Source organism: Artibeus jamaicensis, unplaced genomic scaffold, assembly GCF_021234435.1.
Source record: "Artibeus jamaicensis isolate MK-2021 breed Jamaican fruit bat unplaced genomic scaffold, CSHL_Jam_final contig_64, whole genome shotgun sequence".
Lineage (NCBI taxonomy): Eukaryota > Metazoa > Chordata > Mammalia > Chiroptera > Phyllostomidae > Artibeus > Artibeus jamaicensis.
The window spans coordinates 13449191-13468507 of record NW_026521911.1 but is presented as its reverse complement, the minus strand read 5'-3'; the positions used below and the strand labels follow the sequence as shown (position 1 = coordinate 13468507).

At 45.9% G+C, this 19317-nt stretch overlaps 1 protein-coding gene across 3 annotated transcripts in view; it reads left to right on the top strand.

The window, feature by feature from the left end:
* ME3 (malic enzyme 3) overlaps positions 1-19317 on the top strand; it is a 180410-nt gene that overhangs the window by 76592 nt on the left and 84501 nt on the right. For all 3 annotated transcript variants that reach the window (XM_037142819.2, XM_053670798.1, XM_053670799.1), the window contains exons 3-4: positions 10864-10997; positions 14080-14229. In XM_037142819.2, coding sequence (XP_036998714.2) covers positions 10864-10997; positions 14080-14229 — 284 coding nt within the window. The remainder of the gene's footprint in view (positions 1-10863; positions 10998-14079; positions 14230-19317) is intronic.

Here is a 19317-nt window from a genome sequence, read left to right as displayed (position 1 = left end):
TTCATTTCTCTTCCACGTTGGTCCTTACCCAGCAGCTTTTCAGAAAACGGCAGAGAAATTGAAATAGTCATTATTCTCTCATGGTTTTAAGTAGCACGCACTAGCCACATGCCCTCAGTATGTCACAGACCCATCTGAGTCTCAATTCCCTCTTCTATAAATGGGGACACAAGCCCTGTCTAGGATCAAATGACAGAAAACATATGAGACCATTTTAGAAACAATAAAGCAGTAAAAATAGGCCAGATGTACTAAGAAAAAGGGGCAGTTCATTTAGACACAGTCTCTGCCCCCAAGGAATATGTTATCTTGAAAGGAAAAAAGACTAAAGAAAATCAATACTATAAAGTACAATTGCTAAATTGCACGTAGTCTTTAACCTAGAGGGATATAAGACTGTGAGAACTTTTTTCTATACCTTTGAATTTACAGTGATATCTCAATATCCATTCTTATTTGATTGACAACCACCAGGTGAAGGCAGCAGACTCAGAGAGGTGAAGTAACTTCCCCAGAACCACACAGCCCAACAGTGGATGAACCAATGTAAAACTTCGTCTTCCAGTTTCCTTCTTGCTCCCCCATACTAGCGGTGTGAGTGCAGTACCTCTGTGTCCTGGTCATCACCCCTGAGAGGAAAATTGAACTGTGTCTCTCACTAGAACAAGAGTGTCTGTGTGCACCATAGATGGAAAGATCAGAGGCAACCTCCATATTTTGTAACCCACAGCACCAAAGCCCAGTCTGTGACCCCAAATCTGGTTTAAGGTTGGTTCTGGACAGTAATGAGCGTGTGTCATCTACTCCCCTCTCAGGAATTTACGATGTGTTTCTAGATCTGTAATTTTGTGCCTGATCACCAAAGTATGTCTGGAAGGAAGGTCGTTCTCAGGTCTGTGTCTGCTAAGACTTGTGTTTTCAAGGTCCCCATTTATCCATCGCAGGAGTGTGCTCAGGGGCCCTCATAAACCTGGGGTTCAGTGAGAGAACAGCAGTCACAGTAATCCCACTTCCTGTCTCCAACCGGGGTCCACGTCACCCTAACTTATAAAAATCCCAGACTCATGAAGTACTGTGCAAAAGGAGCAGGAAATGCCTTCCGGTCCCCTAACAGCTAATCAGCTTGAATGGTGCAGTTTCAGAGCTGATTGCTCCCAGCTCTGTCCCAGCTATGACTACTCTCTGTTGTTGCAGCTGATTGATGGAGAGGGCTGTTTACAGCACTACCAGTCAGCTCAGAGCATGACGTTAACGATGGTGGAACAGAAAACCTTTACTTACGTGAGTGTCTGTTAATCCTTCCAGTAATGATGCTGGTCAGAGGAAGCATGGCTATGTGGCTATGTGGCTACATGTCATGGACCATGTGCATAACCGCAGAGGTAAAAGCACACCTGTTTGCAAGTGGGCTGACTGATCTGGCACTAATACAGAGGATCACTCAGCAGTGGCTGAACCATTAAGGTAATCAGCTCTATTCGGAGAAGCAGAATAACTTTATTTCTAACCAAATAAAAGCCAGCTCAGTCAGCAGCCTGTTTAATATGTTAACCCTCAAGAACAATCGATTAGCTCAGAGGAAAAAGTATGCATTTTGGGAGCATATGGACCTGAGTTCTACAGCTTCTTCTATCAACTTGCTACGACCTTGGGCACATGTCTTTACCCTCTGGCCTCAGTTTCCCAGTCCATAGAAGGGGGTAATAATCACAGGATGATTAACTCAGGGTTGCTGTAAGGATTAGAGATGGCAAGTACAATGTGCCTGTCTCAGTGCCTGGCCCAGCCCAAGGGGTGCTCATTAAGAAGCAGTGTTGCCATTATTATTGATGTCAATATCATTGTGCTACAACCCTGTGTTAGCAGCTTCCGAGTGTCTGATTTCCACTACCCCGAGTTTACCACTAGTAATGAATGCTCAAGAAATCAAACAGAAAATACATCTCATGTGCTAAATTTTATGACACTGTGGAATGGGGTGTCTTGGAGGGGCCTTGACTATGGACTGGAAGATGGTGGGGGGAAGTGCTCAGAGTGTGGTGGGTGGGGGTATTAATGTAAGTCCCAGCATGACAGCCGGAAGAGTGTGCTTGGGCATGCAGAGAACACACAGGGCTGCAGAGGCAGGAGCCTTGCACAGCCACGGACCAGGAGTTACACTTGATTTGGTGATGTTACTTCACCCTGTTCCCCCCACCCCTTCCGCCAGCCCAGCTCCGGACCACCTTTCAGGGCTTATCCCCAACAGCTGCTAGTGAGCTTTCTCGTGCCTCCTTACCCATGATCACAACAGTAATGGAATGAGAACAGCTGATGTTCGTTGAGTACTTCCCATGTGCCAGTACCTGTGCTGAGCATTTCACATGCATTACTTCTTTTCATCCCATGACGTGTGAAATGAGCAGCACTCTAGTCTGTAGGTTGGAGAAGTGGCTTGTCTAAAGCAGAGGCCCAGGATCACCTTTATATGTTAATTCACATAGCTCATCCAGTAGACTCATGAAGGTGGTAACCAGCACCTATTTCATTCAGGAACCTTCCAGTGCCTAATGTGGTAGGCCTGGCACACAGTAGGAACTCATAAATACTTGTGAATGAATGAGAAGATATTGTCATGCGTGCCACAGGGCTGTGGATCCAGAGGCACCAGGTGGATCATCAAGTGGGATTGGGAGACCTCCCCTCAGCAAAACTTAGTCATAAGGAACAGGGCCCTAGGAAACCTGGGTCTCTGAACAGTGGGCGTCTGGGGCAGGGGCTCAGCCTGGTGGACTTCCTGCCTCTGAGCCTTGCCACTTGGTGGTGGGATCTATTCAAATATCTTCCCTCTAATGTCAGTACGATTTGTGGTGGGAACTTGGGCAATGCTCAGCCTGCTAATAGAGTTCAGTGGCTGGATCAGAGATGGTCACTCAGAGAAGGCAATGAAATAGGTTAAGTCAGGGGTGACAGTTGAAAGATTAACAGTAGTACAGCATTGAAACAATTGAAACAGTCCCAGCCCTTCATGCAGGAGGAGGGTCTTGAGGCCACCCACTTTGCCAGATAGTAACCCATTAGGTCAGGAGTGTCGAACTCATTTTCATCGGAGGCCCCATCAGCCTCACGGTTGCCTTCAAAGGGCTGAATGTAATTTTAGGAGTGTATAAATGTAACTACCCCTTAACTAGGAGCTTGGTGCTACCGCCAGGTAGAAACAAGGTTCTAGACTGGATAACACAAGGTGGAGGGCCAGATTCAGCCCAGTACCTGGTGTTTGCCACCTGTGCATTAGGTGTAGGGTCTCAGGGGGAAGCCAGAGCTGGCTGAGAGGGACATTTGGCTGGGGGAGTGGTCAGAGCATTGGTTCTGTAACAATTAAAACATTTCCAAAAGAGTTTAACAACTGGTTCAAGGAGTTCATCATCACCAAGCCCTTATTCTACGAAATGTTAAAGGGACTTACCTAAGAAAAAGAAGATAAAAAAGATGAACAGTGAAAGGACAGCAAACTCACAGTTATCAACAACCACACCTAAAACAAAAGCAAATTAAGAGGACAGCTGGATCAGGAGTGAACCATAGAAATGAAGATCACGTGGAGGGTTAGCAACAGGGGAGTGGGAGAAGGAGAAGGGGGGGGAGAAGGTACAGAAAATAAGTAGCATAGACAGTAGATAGAAAATAGATAGGGGGGAGGGTAAGAATAGTAGGGGAAATACAGAATCTAAAGAATTTGAGACACGTGTTCATGAACTAAAGGGGGAAATGGTGGGGGAGGGGTGTGCAGGGTGGAGGGGAATGGAGGGGGGGAATAGAACAAATGTAATGGCATAATCAATAAAAAAGCTAAAAAAAATTAAAAAATAAACAAGTAAAAAAAAAAGAGTTTAACAACTGGTATATCCCTACTGGTGTGCTGTGAATATCACTAGAGTGTGAGGTTGAAGTATAACTAAGAGAATTAGCCATTTTTCAAAAGCCACTTGTCCTGCTTTGTGATCTTTGTTAAAACTAGATAATATATGAGCCTGTTTTTGTTTTGTTTGTTTTTAGATTCCACATATAAGTGAAACCATATTGCCTTTCTCTGCCTGACTTGTTTCACTTAGTGTAATACCCTCCAGATCCATCAATGTTGTTGCAAACAACAAGATTTCATTCTCTTTTTAGTTGTTGCACAATATTCCACTGTATGTATGTATATACCACATCTTCATTCATCTTCCGATGGACACCTAGGTTGCTCCCATATTTTGGCTATTGTAAGTATTGCTGCAATAAACATAAGGGGTGCATATACCTACTTGAATTAGTGTTTTCCAGAAGGAAAGTGGAATATAATCAATAATACTCTGATACATTTACGTGGTGGCAGATGATTAACTAGAATTAGTGTGGTGATTACATTGTAAGGTACAATATAAAAACGTTGAATAGTGATTTGACTATATTGTACATCTGAAAGTAACAATCTTGCCATTGTAAGATTGTATACCAACTATATGTAAATAAAAAATAAATTTAAAAAGTTATAAATAAAAAAGCAGATAATATAATCCATCACCATTTAGCCAGGCCCACAGAAACCATAATTTCGCAGTGTGGCGAGACTGAATTAGGACCCCACTCTCAATTCCTGCATGTTGCACAGACCCTCCTTTGACCTCAGGACTCTGGTGTACCTATGGGAATTAGGACTCTCTGACATACAGACCAAGAACCTGAGTGTCAACGAGCAAAGTCTTTTTCTTTTGCAATGTAAGTTCTAACACTTTCCCCTCACACCCTACTGAATCTTCCTGTGCCGTTTTGCGGGCCATGGTTCAGCTATGGTGCCCGCACTGCTGTTTTACACACATATAAATCCGAAGTAGCCTTAACATTAGCTTCAGGATGCAAAGAAGCTGCTAGTATTGCAGTATTTTTTTTAATCCCTGAAATTGCTAGTTGCTAAATGCTCGTACTTTTTCCTCAAATACAAAAGAAGTGGGTGGCAGGAGGCCAAGAGAAACACTTAGCATTGTAGAAAGAAGTGGACGGCTATTAAAACCACAGTAGTCATGAACAAAGATGATGTCATTATTGAATTCCTGGGCCTCCCTGGGGGCCCCAGGGCCTAGGGGACAGGGTCACAGTCTTCACCAAGCCAGTAACTGTCACTGTTGACAGTCACCTGCCTAGTGGTGTCCGCTGACAATGCCTGGTGTCCAGGGTGAGACGATTTTCTGCAACAGGATCAAAGACTTCATTGCACCATGTTTCCAACCTGGTGGCCTGAGCAGGGGACTTAAGAACTGGTGGCTTTGGGTTGTGATGAAGAAAAAGGCCAGACCTTTACGCATGGAGAGCACTTTGCTCAGTCTCTGTGAGTCAGGCTTTCAAACAGCAGACCCGTCTTCGGAGGACGGATCTTTCTCACAGTTCAGCAGTCCTTCCGAGAAGGGGAGCAATCCTGCCGGATTTCCTTAAGCCGAGTCACCATTATTGTTTCACAAAACACAGGAGGAGCCTAGTATTCGAAGTTTTAGAGACCCCCAAGTTACAAAACAAAAAGGAAGCTGGGAGTAGCCAAAAAACCTTTTATTCACTTCCCCCCCTCCATCTCTCTTTTTTCCACTCCTTCCTCACCATCCCCCACCCCAACCCACACTTTCTGAGTCCATCTCACCAAGGTCCTGGCAGGGTGCATACCGCAGCGGCAGGAATGCAGCCAGTGATCAAATCTTGGCTCTGCCACTTTCCTCCAGGAAAAAGAGTGACCACACCAAATCTACTTGTTAATTGTTAAATAACTAGCATCATGATTTAAGAACCAATAACATATGGGGAATAACTTTGCAATTTCAGGAGCGTTACCTAACCTCCCTTGCTTAGCCTTCTCATCTGTACAATGGAGGATGTAAAACCTCCCACGGTGTGGGTGTAAGGGAGGTAGAGTAAAACTGGATACTCGTCCAATGCCCTTCCATAGAGCCAACCATAGCAACAGCTCTGCGGTGGGGATGAGCAATGTGTGGGCTTGCTCTCCTTGTCGTTATGTAACTCCCTGTAGAAGAGCTTGTAATAATGGGATCATTTTCAGCTGGTGGAACAATGAGGGGCTCTCTCCTGCTCCCTCCCTTTTCAAGCTTCCCCCTCCCGAGGATTCTGCAGGAAGCTAGATTCCCACCGGCACAATTTAGGCCTCACTGATGACCCACACTCCCTTCTTCACTTCTAGGAGAATCTCAGATTACTTGGGGCTCATTAACCAGAGTTGCCTCAAGTGTCATCGGCCTTGAATACAGTGGAAGTCATATTAACAGTGCTCATTTAGTCAGTTAATTGGTTGGTCAGTTAAAAACTGTTCTCAGCCCCCTGCACGGTGCCCTCATGAGGACTGTGGTCCCTTCCTCGCTGATGTCCACACCCATGGAGCCACTCAGGGGTTTGCCACACCACCTCCGTCGCCAGGGCCCTCTGTGAGAAAGTGGAGGGAGCTGAGGCAGTGCCGGACCAGCCCTCAGTTCTGCAGAGCCAGCCTGAGTTCTACGCAGAAAAGGACTCTCTATTCACCGTGGGTTGCGCCTTATTATTTTGGGATAAAGGTGGCAGCTTGTGTCCCCAAGTCTCACAGGGTCCCTTATGAGGACAGTTCCTGCAGCTGCTACCAGCAGACACTGTCCCCATAGGACTTACGGAAGCAGATTCCACGACATCCTATTTATTCCCCATTGTTCCTGCCAGTGCCCAAACCAGAAAATGCTGCTCTGTGAAAGACATTGGTGAGAGACTAAAGAGACGAGCCACATGCTCAGGGAAATACTTACCGAGCACACGTCTGATACAGGACTTGTATTCAGAACATGCAGAGGATTCTTTCGAGACAGTTTTATTGAGCTATAATTCGCATACCACACAATTCACCCATTTAAAGTGTTTAATTCAGTGGTTTTGAGTGCTAAATACATTATTACATTTTTTAGGTTGTAGTAAAGTATGTATAATAAAATTTTCCATTTTAACCATTTTAAGTGCATAATTAAGTGGCATTAAATCTACTCAGTGTTGCATAGCCATCACCACCATCCACGTCCAAAACTTTTTCATCATCCCAAACAGGAACCCTGTTGCCATTAAGCAATAATTTGCCAGTCCTCCTGCCCTCAGACTTCAGTAATCTCTAACCTACTCTCTGTCTCTATAAATTTGCTTATTCTAGTTATTTTATGTAAGTTGAATCATACAGTATTTGTTCTTTCATATCTGGTTTATTTCATTTAGCATAATATTTCAGGGTTCATCTATGTAATAGCATGTATCAGAACTTCATTCCTTTTTGATGTTTGAATAAATTTTCATTGTACAGCCCCGGCTGGTGTGGCTCAGTGGATTGAGCGCTGGCCTGGGAATCAAAGTGTCGCTGGTTTGATTCCCAGTCAGGGCACATGCCTGGGTTGTGGGCCAGGTCCTGGTAGCAGGTGCATGAGAGGCAACCACACATTGATGTTACTCTCCCTCTCTTTCTCCCTCCCTTCTCTTCTGTCTAAACATGAACAAATAAAATCTTTAAAAATTTTTTTCATTGTACATGTATGTTTTCTTTATCCAGTCACATGTTGGCGGACACCTGAGTTGATTCCACCTTTTGGCTGTTGTAAATAATCTTGCAGTGAACATAGACATCCAAGTATCTGTTCAAGCCCTTGCCTTCAGTTCCTTGGGGTGTATGCCTAGGAGTAGGATTGCTGGGGTCGTGTGGTAAGTCTCTATTTAGCTTTTTGAGGAACCACCACAATGTTTTTACATAGAGGCTGCAGCACTTTACATTCCTACCATCAATGTACCGGGGCTTCAGTTCCTCCACATCATCACCAACACTTGTGATTTGCTAGGGGGTTTTCTCAATCACAGCCATCCTAGTAGGTGTGAAAAGGTATCTCTTTGTAGCTTTGATTTGCATTTCCCGAATGACTAATGACACTGAGCGCTTTTTTGAGCGCTTTTTCACGTGCTAGTGTAGTGGCCATTTGTGCATCTTCTTCAGAGACGTGTTTATTTAGGTCATTGCCTGCTTGTAACTGGGTTGTTTCTCTTGCATTGAGTTGTAGCAATTATTTATAGTTTCTGGATATTAAACCCTTACCAAATATATGATTTCCAAATATTTGGAAATATTTTTTGCGTGTTTTTTCTTTTTCTTTTCTGCGTGTTTTTCACTTTCTGTGTGTTTTTCACTTTCTTGATAGTGTCCTTTTATGTGCAGAAGTTTTTAGATAAAATAGATTTATCTAATTTTTCCTTTGTACAATAGCTGGTTCTTTTAGCGTCATATCTAAGAATGCTTTGCCAAATTCAAGGTCTTGAAGATTTACCCCTATGTTTTCTCCTAAGAGTTTTATGATTGTAGCTCTTATAGTTAGGTCATTGATTCATTTCAAGTTAATTTTTGTATTTAATGTGAGTCAGGGTCCATCTTTATTTTTTTGCTTGTGGAAATTTAATTGTCCCAGCACCATCTCTTGAAGAGACTGTCCTTCACCTTATGTGCTATTGCCAAATGAAAGAAGCTAGGCTATATGATTCCAATTGTAGGACATTCTGGAAAAGGCAAAACTGTAAAGACAATAAGGAAAACAAACAAGCAAAAGACACAAACCTCATTATTTGCCAGAGGTGCCAGGATAGGAAGGAGGGAGGGATAGGTAAAGCACATGAGATTTTTAAACCAGTGAAACATTTTTTGTATAGTACTGTAATGAAGGATACATGATATAATGCACTTGTCCAAATTCACAGAGTCGTGGCCAGGTGCCTTGGTCAGTTCGAGCATCTTCCTGCACACCAAAAGGTTGTGGGTTTGACTTCTAGCCAGGATGTTCCTAGATTGTGAGTTTGACCCCCAGACGGGGCACTACGGGAGGCACGAATAGATGTTTTTCTCTCATTTAGAAGTCTGCCTGTATGTCTCTCTCTCTCCCTCTCCATCTGTAGAATCAGTCACTATATCCTTGGACAAGGATTTTTTAAAAAAACCCTCATAGACTTTGCAGTACAAAGAATGGACCTTAATGTCTCCAGACTTTTAAAAATCATTTAATATGTTGGAGGATCCCAGGAAAGAATGCAGACTATGACAAGAGAATCTAACGTTACAAATGTATGATACAGCCTCAGTGAAGGCAGTGAAAGGAAAAGGGCTCACCTGAGCAACTTTGAAAATGAGTGGAGTTTGTACGACTAAAGACAAAAGAAACTGCACATAAGCAAGGCACTCTGGTGGATAGAGCTGTCTCCACTGTGGTGCAGGTTAGCAGTTTTGGTGCTGCTGTATCTGTATACTGGGATTGAATAATTGAGTAAATGGATAGCAAATCACGGGGGCTAAGTTTGTCACTGTTAGCATGAGAATTTACAGATTAGCAATGTGAAGAGGCCAGAATGATCCATGTGGTGATGGATTCGAGTTAGAGACGTTAGTATGAACTTGTCCAGATTAATAGAGATTTGTTTTCTTGCTGTCAGCTGAGAGGGACTAGAAACAATGAAACCTCAGTGGTAAGAAGCACAAGTGATAAGTAGAGCCCAGATCTTGGTTTCTAACGCCATGCTCCAAAGAAGAAATTGGGCCTTCTGGGGGAAAATGGCTGATCCTAGGACTGGGGCAGGCAACAAAAAACATGAGCCTGGAGCATCTTTAGTAGCAGGAAGGAGGATGGGAGGGAGGGAGGAAGAGCAGGAAGAAGGGGGGGAGGGAGGGAAGAAAAGAAAAGAAAAAAAGGGAGAAAATAAAAAGGGAAAGGAATAAGAAGAAATTATAGGAATCCAGGACACTGGTACCTACCGAAAGAGTTCCCAATGGCCAATTAGATGAAACATTTTGAGCAAGAAAATAAATAGAGCATTGTTGTATTATAATCCCAAGTATAAAATAAATACCCATGGCATAAATAAATGATTGAACAATTAAATGAATGGGGTAGAAGGGACCAATCTCCTATGCAGAAGAATTCCAGAAAAAGGACTAACTTGACATTGGAGACACCTGACAGGCACTAATTCAGCCAAGCGACCCATAAATCAAGCTGATAGTGTGTACCTTAATCTAGTACCATGGAAATGACACTTCACTTCTGTGGTCTTCCTCCAGACAAACACACACACACACACACACACACACACACACATCCCCATGAAAAAAAATCAGACAAATTCTAGGAGAGGGGTATAAATCTCAAGATCACCAAAAAACAAGAAAAGTCTGAGACTCTGCCAAAGCCAAGAAGCACCTAGGGAGACAAGGTGACACAATGTGACGTGGGTCCTGGATAGGGCCCTGGGACAAAAAAGGACTTTAGGTGAAAACCAAGGTAATCTGAAGGAACCATGCAGTTTATTTAATAATAATAATGTGTCACTATTGGTTCATTAACTCTAATCAATGTACCATACTTATGTAAATATTAATAAGAGGGGGAACTGGGTGAGGGGGATCTAAGGCAATTCTCCGTACTGTCTTATCAATTTTTATATAAATGTTGTGTTAAAAATAGATTTTTAAAAATTTTTTATTTAGTTATTTTTCAAGTACATTTTTTTTGTCTATTTCTCCCATCCCAGCCTCCCCCAAAAAAATAGATTTAAAAGAGCAAAAACAAAAACAAGCCAAAAACCCGACAGGGTAGGTATTTCCCCCATTCTTCCAGGAGGAAGCTGCAGCTCAAAAGAGTCGAAGTAACCAGCAGAGACGCTTGGCTGCTTGAAGGGCGGAGGTGGGGTCTGAGTCCAGGGCCTGCCTGTTGAGTCACAGGGACTTTGCCTGCCTGCGGATTGCCCCTGTTCTGTTCCTTGGTTTCCTGCACATCCATTCATGCGTGTGTATTTCTTTCCTGTTCTCCCCAGGGGATGGCCTTTACACTTGAAGAAAGGATACAGCTTGGAATCCACGGCCTAATCCCGCCCTGCTTCCTGAGCCAGGACATCCAGCTCCTCCGGATCATGCGATACTACGAGCGGCAGCAGACTGACCTGGACAAGTCAGTGCCTGAAGGCTACTCTCCCTGCCCGAGCCCTGGGCTCAGTTTCCTGTGGCCCACAGACTATGTCTTGTATACTCTCCAGCCGGGAGAGGCTGAGAGCCTTTCCAAGAAATCCCAAACCCAGCCCTGCCTTCCAAAGGGGTGCTGATCTCCCTGAGGGACAGGGCTTGTTATGACTGAGGCAGTTGGCATGTTCTGAGAGGACTGGGAAAAGAAACTGAGTTCCAATCAGTGAAACCTGGGAGGACCTCTGGGAAATGGTGGAGCCTGGGTCAGCTCCAGAGCACCACCGATAGGACTTGAGCAGACAGCAGTGGGTTCACAGATGGCATTTCACTCAGAGGAAAGTGTGGGGTAAAGATGTAGGGACAGGTGTGTTAAGGAAGTGGCCCATGGCCCAGGTTCCTGGAACAAGGGGAACATGGTAGAGAAGAGAGAAAACGAGCCAGGATGCCTTGGGAAGCACCTGAATGTCATGGGCTAGAGGCTCATATAAAGGGGAGCAGTTAATAATCCTGCCACCCCTCTTGGTTTCTCCCCAGTGGGGACACAGACATAAAGAGCCAAGTGGGAAAGAAAGGGTCAGCTTTACTAAAGAAGGTGGAGACCCCCAGGTCACATGGAAAAGCCAGGTAACTGGCAGGTAACTGGCTCTAGAGTCTGCTTTTAACATCTCTGCTATGCCACAGCTAAGAGGCGTCAGATCTTAGTGGCTACAAGACTGGACTCTAATAACAGAATGAATTCCAATCATCATTCTACCTCTGTTTTTAAAATATTTTATTTATTTATTTTTAGAGAGAGGGAAAGGGAGGGAGAAAGAAAGGAAGTGAAAAAATCAATGTGTGAGAGAAACACTAATTGGTTGCCTCTTGCACACCTCTAACTGGCCCCTGGCCAGGAATCAAAGAGGTGACCTTCCAGTTTGCAGGCCGGTGCTCAGTCCACTGAGCTGCCCCAGCCAGGGCTTCGTTCCAGCTCTCAATAGTGAAAGTTACTTAGCCTCTCTGGGTCATTTTCCCTCTGTACAATCAGCAGTGCCTAACTCAAAAGGTTATAATAAGGGTTAAATGTATTAGTATTTGTGATGTGCTTAGAACAGTGCCTGGCACATAGTAGGTACTATGTAAGAGCTTATTCAAAAAAACATGTCACCTTGTTGTGGGCTCCAGCAGAAGTCTAGGGAGCAGACAGGGCTCCCCCTACTTATCCGTAGAGCTCAATGGCCAAGACTTTGAGTCATTAAGAGTGTGGCCATCCCCTAGGGGCAGAGCTCAGCAACTTGTCGGAGCCATCCTGTGCCCATCTATCTGTGCTCCCTTCCATACCATCCATAGCTTCTAAGCAGTAGTGGGTAATCCCCTCTACTCCTGAAACACTAAACTCAGTGGATGTTACTCACAGTAACCCCAAGGCCATGCTGCAACACAGGCCAAGTGTCCTCTTCCTTTGTTCACCCACTCAGACTGGGTCGAGCCATGTCACCTCAAGGAACACACCAGAAAGTACACAAGGATCCAAGTAACAACCTGAGATGTGCCAACTTTGAACAATCTGAACCTCCTTTGCTTGTTAAATTTACAAAGAAGAACTAAGGTCCAAAGTGAACTATTCTTTCCTAGAGATATTAAACTATAAAAAGTAAAGTCAAAAACCCTAAAAAAAAAAAAATCCTTTACTCCCCAGTTCTTTCCAGCTAGACAGACATCATTTGTATGCCTGGGGAGACATGCCAGGCTGGGGGTGGGAATGTGTCTGATCCTGGGAGCTCCAGAGAACTTGCTGCGCATGCTCTGTTGACTACTCTGACCCCCTCTTTCCCGGGGTCCCTCATGGTAACAGGTGCTTGGGGAATGCTAAGGAGGCTCCCAGCTTCTTTTGGATAAGGGCAGGGTAAATGTTTAATAACTGGCTCGGGGGGCTGGGGGTGTGGAAGGCCTGATTTAGAGTATTTGCCAGTTTTCCTGGTGTAAATAATCCCACCATGACTGATATCAGGTTGACAAGTTGATATCACTGAATAGAGAACGGGGAAGAGATGTGTGCAAATGACTACTGGTTAAGGCATTCTCATACTGGTAATGAGTTGAGATCCTGGCTATTCTAAGTATAAATCCTCCTTTCTTAAAAATACCTTCTAAAACACAATTTTTCATTCTGGATCAGTGCCTTTGGTGGGAAAGGAGGGGCTGAGGCCCTAAGGTGTCATAAGACTTTTCCCAAGCCACATGCTATCAAACAGTAGAGCTGGAATTCAAACCCAGGACCCTGACCCCATGCCCAGGGGTCACTCCCGGGTCAGAGGGCCTCACCCTATGCCAGGTCAGGATCTCAGGTGCCTCCACACTCTCTCCCAAACTGTGGTCTGAAAAGGCTGTGGTATCAGTGGTCATTTATCCCTCGTTGTGAATTTTAAGCCCTGAGAGTTTTTTTTCTCCCAGAGGTTTTTGCATTTTTAAGAGTGTAAATGAAAGCCTCTTTTCCTGGCTTAGTGATTTCTGGCTTCAGGCAATAGATGAGAGAGATTTTGGAGGAACATTCTTCCTGGGATCACTTGGTACTCAGCCACTTGTGAACACTGCTTGTGACAGAAACCGGCCCTGCGTGTAGGTGGGGCCAGTTCAGGAAGCACTGGTATGCACTCGACCCCACTCCACCCTCCGAGTACTACTCTTCCGTTGCATTCATTAATAATAACATGGCTAACCATCTTGCACGGTGGTTAGGAGCACAGATTCTGCAGTCTGCCACCTTGGGTGAGTCATTTCATCTCTCTGTGCCTTGGTCTCCTTTGTCTCTCAGATAGGACCTGTAGTGCCTACCTCACAAGTCATTGTGAGTTTTAAATGAGTTACCGTAACATACTTAGAACAGGACCTACACCGTGTATAATAACAAGCACCATAAGGCAGGTACCGTTCTTTGCAGTTCATGGATGAAGAGATCCACACTTGGGGAGATGGGTGGTTAGCCTGCGAACGTGGCCGAGTGGGAGCCCTGGGTCTTTGCATGAGCAGCCTCTCCTGCTGCCACCTATGCTGCTCATGTGAACAGCTTGGTTCTTGTCTCCCTTTCCAAGGTATATCATTCTCATGACACTGCAAGATCGGAATGAGAAGCTCTTCTACCGCGTGCTGACCTCAGATGTGGAGAAATTCATGCCCATTGTGTACACACCCACCGTGGGACTGGCCTGTCAGCAATACGGCCTGACCTTCCGAAGGCCCCGGTGAGCCATCTGGGGGCCAGGGCTCGGGGAGGGGGTGTCTCGTTGAGGAGAATCAATTCTTTCTGCTGGTCTTGCTTATTGGGACTCTGAAGGCTACATTCTGAGCAGTCCAGCAGCCCAACAGGGAAACATTTGATTTTAAGGCCTTGGAAAATGACCCTATCTGCAGAGATATGGGCATAGAGAGAATGTGTAACAAGAGGGTGGCAGAGCTTCTGCACCACAGAATGAATGCTTAATGTGTTATCCAGAGTTGGCCTGAGAGACATCTCAGATTTTTCTCCTCTCATTATCTACCTTACAGCTCCCCCACTACCCCTACTTGTCTGGTCCTCCCCAAAGTACCCACAGCTCTATGGCCAGTTGGGGCCAGTGACTAATGGAGTGTTGGAGAGCAGACACTGAATTCTTTTGCTGACTCAAAGAACCAGCATTCCTTCCCTCGGGCTCGACTCAGATTCCACTGGAAATGTCATTCTATTAGACCAGAATCTAACACTACATTTTCTTTGAGAGCCAAAGAATTTCGGGGCAGTTTTCCAAAGAGATTGTCTGGGGGTTTTTTTTGCCTCCATGGTGAGTTCAGAATATAAATAAAAAGCAGGGAATGAGAGGATTTTCAATAGGTCCTCAGTGCATGGCGCCTGGTAATTATCAATTGCAATTCTAGCACTAATGGTACAAGAGCCACCTGAGTTTATTACATAGAATGGGACATTGTTTTAGTCAGTGTTAGGATATGTAAGTATACTATGCGCTGGGCACAGATGTATAATTTACATTTATAGAGCACTTATAAATCTGTTTATAAATTATGCGCTTATATGAGGAACATGTAATCATGGATCTAGAACATCTTTTGTTCATTTGGATAGACAGCCCTCCAGTTCTGAAGCTAACATTTGGGGTGAGCACTGCATGCTAATCACTGGCACCCCAGCTGCCTGCTCTCGTCCTCTCCTGTTCCCATGGTTACCATTGGTGGAGCACATTGTATCAGGCCGTGCCCTGATGGGGGTGTCCAGCTGTTGAAGCAGGCTCATCACTCAGAACAGCTGTGCTTCTGCAGTTCTATTGGGGAGGGGGGATCGGAGGAGGGATACTTCCCAGGGCCCTGTAGCAATTCTGACATTCAACCTGCCTCTTTCAACAAGAAAGAGACACCCGTTCTTTTATTCTTATCCCCCAAATCAATACTGGCAGAGACATTGGGAGCTGACAGTACACACTTAAAGGATGCAGGACCCCATTTACCTCCCAGTTTCCACTCGGAAACTGCTTCCACGTCCTCCCTCCTGCACAGTGCGGGTCAGCTCCACTCATTCCCTCCTCCAAGGCCATCAGCAGCCCCCTAAAAGCCTTCAAGAAACAAGTCCAGTACTTTGTACAAAACTAAGCCTGTCATAGCCCAGCCCGTGCTCAGAAATCCTATGTTCCAACTACACTCTGGATCTAGTCTCCGTGCCCAAGAAGACCTGGTATTGTCCTCCTCCACGCACGTGTGGTCCCCTCTGCCTCTGGCTCCTGCATTCTCTCCTGTCTGCATTCCCTACCCATCAAAACCGAGGCGATCCTTCCAGGCCCACCCCAAGAGTCAGCTTCTCTGTGGAGCCCTCCCTGGCCCCCTGAGGCGAAACTGATCACTGCCTTCTCAGCCTCCCCACAATCAATTACACATGCTTCTAGTCCATAGCTTTATTTTTTGTATTTTATGTTTTTCATTATTTGTATATCAGTCTCCTCTACTGGAACGCTCACTTCTTGAGGGGGCAGGAAACATGTCAGAGTCATTCGTGTCTTCGAGACCAGTGCTTGGCAAGCAATCGCCTCTCAGATGGCAAAGTAGCATTCTGAGCTGACTGGGACTTCCAGTCTCCTTGACCTTGGGCAAGTTGCCTATTCTCTCGCATCCTTAATTTCCACATTTATGAAATAGAGGTAATGACACCATGTAGCTCAAATAATCATTGTGAGGGTAAGATGTGATTGTGGATAAGTATAAATGGCGTGAGTGTATGTGTCTGTTTTCCTTCAGTAACTACTGCAGGAGGAAGGAAGGATTGATGGAGAGTCGTATTATGCGTATGCACTTTTATGTGTGTTCAAAGAAAACAGAGTCACTGCACATATAGTGAACTAACACAGTTAACTACACCATTTGGCTCTTCCAAAAGCCAGTGTTACCTGAAGAGGTCCTCCAGACCCTACACCACAGCTCACTGTCCCCGCTGGCGTGCAGCTGAGGCCTAACGGGACTGCGAGGCTACCCACCCACTCCCACTCCCACTCCCAGGCTGGGTGGAAGCCCTCCTCCCACAGACTGTGCACTAAACTGTGGATTCTCTTGTTGGTGCCAGGAAAACCAGTATCAGGGTCAGAAACCTGCCTTTGGCATAGGCTCATAAAGGTAGAATCTGACCCCAGAGCCCACTCCATAATCCAGGCAACACACAAGACTAAATTTGAATTAATGGACATTTATGGAGTGGCAACCAGGAGATACTGTAACATTACCACACAGAACAAAACACAGTTTTTGACCTCAAACAATGTCCCAGCAGGGTGAGGGGGCAGGCAATAACTATATAAGTTAAATACAATAAAAGTTACAAGGAAATGGATATAGAATAGGAACAAAGAATACAAGGGAGAGGAAAATTTCTTTTCTCTGTGGGCAGCAGGAATGCTACACAGAAGAGATGACATTTGAACTGGTCCTGGAAGGTCGACTAGGAATTCCACAAACAGAGAAGGAGGGCTTGGCTCATTAGGCTGTGTTGACGCTGGGTTAGTCAGCTCACATGCGTACTTCCCGTCTCCTGTGCCTGGGTAGGAGGGTAAGGGGAGGGGAGCTAGGTCTCCACACCCACTGGCTTATAGTGGAGCCTTCTAATGTCCTGTAAGGTTAGTTTGGTGACTGTATCTCCATTTTACAGGTGAGGATTTTCAGGTGGCCAGAGGGCAGGAACTTGTCCAAGATCACAATTGGCAAGCAGTTGGTGAAATCAGAATTCTGACTGTGGGAACTGGGGAAAGCCACACCAAAGAGGTGGCATTTGAGCTGGGTTGTAAAAGATGAAAGCAGCGAATTGAGACAAAAAGTTTTCGTCTAGAGCAATCCAAGCAAACTCACCTCCCTCTTGCTGGAATGCACAGCCTCCAGGGCCTCAGGGCGGGTGAAACAGGAGAGTAGAAGGTCTGTGTAGGAGAATCTACCAGGGATTCTGCCCAACAAAGAGGAGGGTCTTGGTCTCCTTCCTGCCACTTGGGGGTTGGATGAATGGGGAGCTATTTCAGACTCAGGTCTAGGCCCCACTAGTGGTTTTCCAGTGAGTCAAGGATAGAGAGGCACATGGCAGAAGAATGGGGGGCCCATGTTGAGTGCGAATGGGGCCCTGCCAGCCACTTGAGCCCAGAGGGCCAAGTCAGCCCTGACTGGGTGTCAAGAGGGTGCTGCAGAAGCTGGGCACCTAGCGTGGGAAACAGGTGTGAGAATCCACACGGAACCTACAAGTGAGCTGGGATCAGGAGAAAAGCATACTGATAACTGCTTGCCAAAGGCCAAGTACTATCCTAAAATCTTTACATGCATCAACTTGTTTAATTATTACAACCCTCATAAGAGGTAGGTACTATAATCATCCCATCTGTAGATGAGAAAACTCAGTCACAAAGAATAACTTGCCCAAAATCACAGAGCTCATAAGCTGCAAAGCCAGGACTCAAACCCATGCAGTCTGAACCAGAGGGTGCATAGGTTACCGCTCCACCTCGCCACCTCCTGCCTTTGAGAACTGTGTATATTCTGTGGGCACTCAGGGAAGGGTGTCCTTGCAGCTCCAGGAACATCTGATTGCCCAGGGGTCTAAGGTGGGGATTTCTGGATACCATTTCCAGCCTCTCCTGGGAGCGAGGGATGCAGCCAGGTCCCTGGGCCCCAGGCTGGGTGGGGCCGAAGCAGGCCATCTTGAATTTGTCATTCTAGGCACAGACCTCCCGACTATGTTTTTCACCAACTCTCCTTCAGGTGATTACCCAATTAAGTTATTTGACGTGTGACATTTTGAGCTGTTGCTCTGGGTTTTCATTTGGCTGCTTTCCAGGTGTTGATTCCACGCCTGCCTTGCTCCTGAGGGAAGCGAGAGTTTGGGCTCCACCTCAGCCTTGAGCTTCATCTGAGGCCTGGCTGAGAAGGGCTTTGCGGATTAGCATCTGAAGGGAGGACAGACAGCTCCACAGCCAAAAAGTCCAAAACCGAGAGGGCCAGTCCTTCTCAGTTTCTGAAACGATAAACATTCCTGCCAGGTTCCTGGAAACAATGGAGTCCTCTGTGAAAGAGCTTGTGCCCCCCAAAGCTAATTAGATCCAGCTGATGCTAAAATTGAACCTCCAATGTGCCTGGGGCTCCTGAACATCCCTGGGCAGAGGAGACACAACAGAAGGTTCTGGGCTCTGTGAAGCCCCTGCCCAGTCCTGCTTCTGCCCTGGCATACTGTTTGCACGCACCCTCATGGGTCGGGCACCTGGCTAGCCTGGCTTGAGGGCATGCCCCCTGAAAGTCACAGTGTGGAACTTAGACGAGACGAAAGGCCGAGGTGAGGCTGCATGGGAGGCCAGGACAGAATTCAGCCAGGGAGGTCGTTTGCTGTCGAGTGTGAGTAAAGACTCTCCCCACCCCAGGCCTCCTTCCTCTTCACCAGCCAGGTCTTCACCCTCCTCGTCCTCTGGGGCTCCCAGCAATGTGCACACACCCACAGACCTAACAGCTGCCAGCCTCTGCGTGGAGCCCAACCTTCATGGGTGATGAGGGCTGGACTGCAGGTGGTGGAACAGGCACAGACTTTGAACCTGGGCAGGCTTAGCCTTGAATCACAGCTTCTGGTGACTTTTGACAATGAATTTAGCACCTCCTCAGCCTCCTCATGTATAAAATGGGACTAATGCCCATTCAAGTGGCTGCTTATGAGGATTTCATGAGATTCCACATGAAAAGAGTGAAGCTCATGTAGGTGCCCCACAGCTGTGATCTGCCAGACCCAGCACCCCCAAGATCTGCCCTGTGATTCAGTCACCCCACCCAAGAGTCTA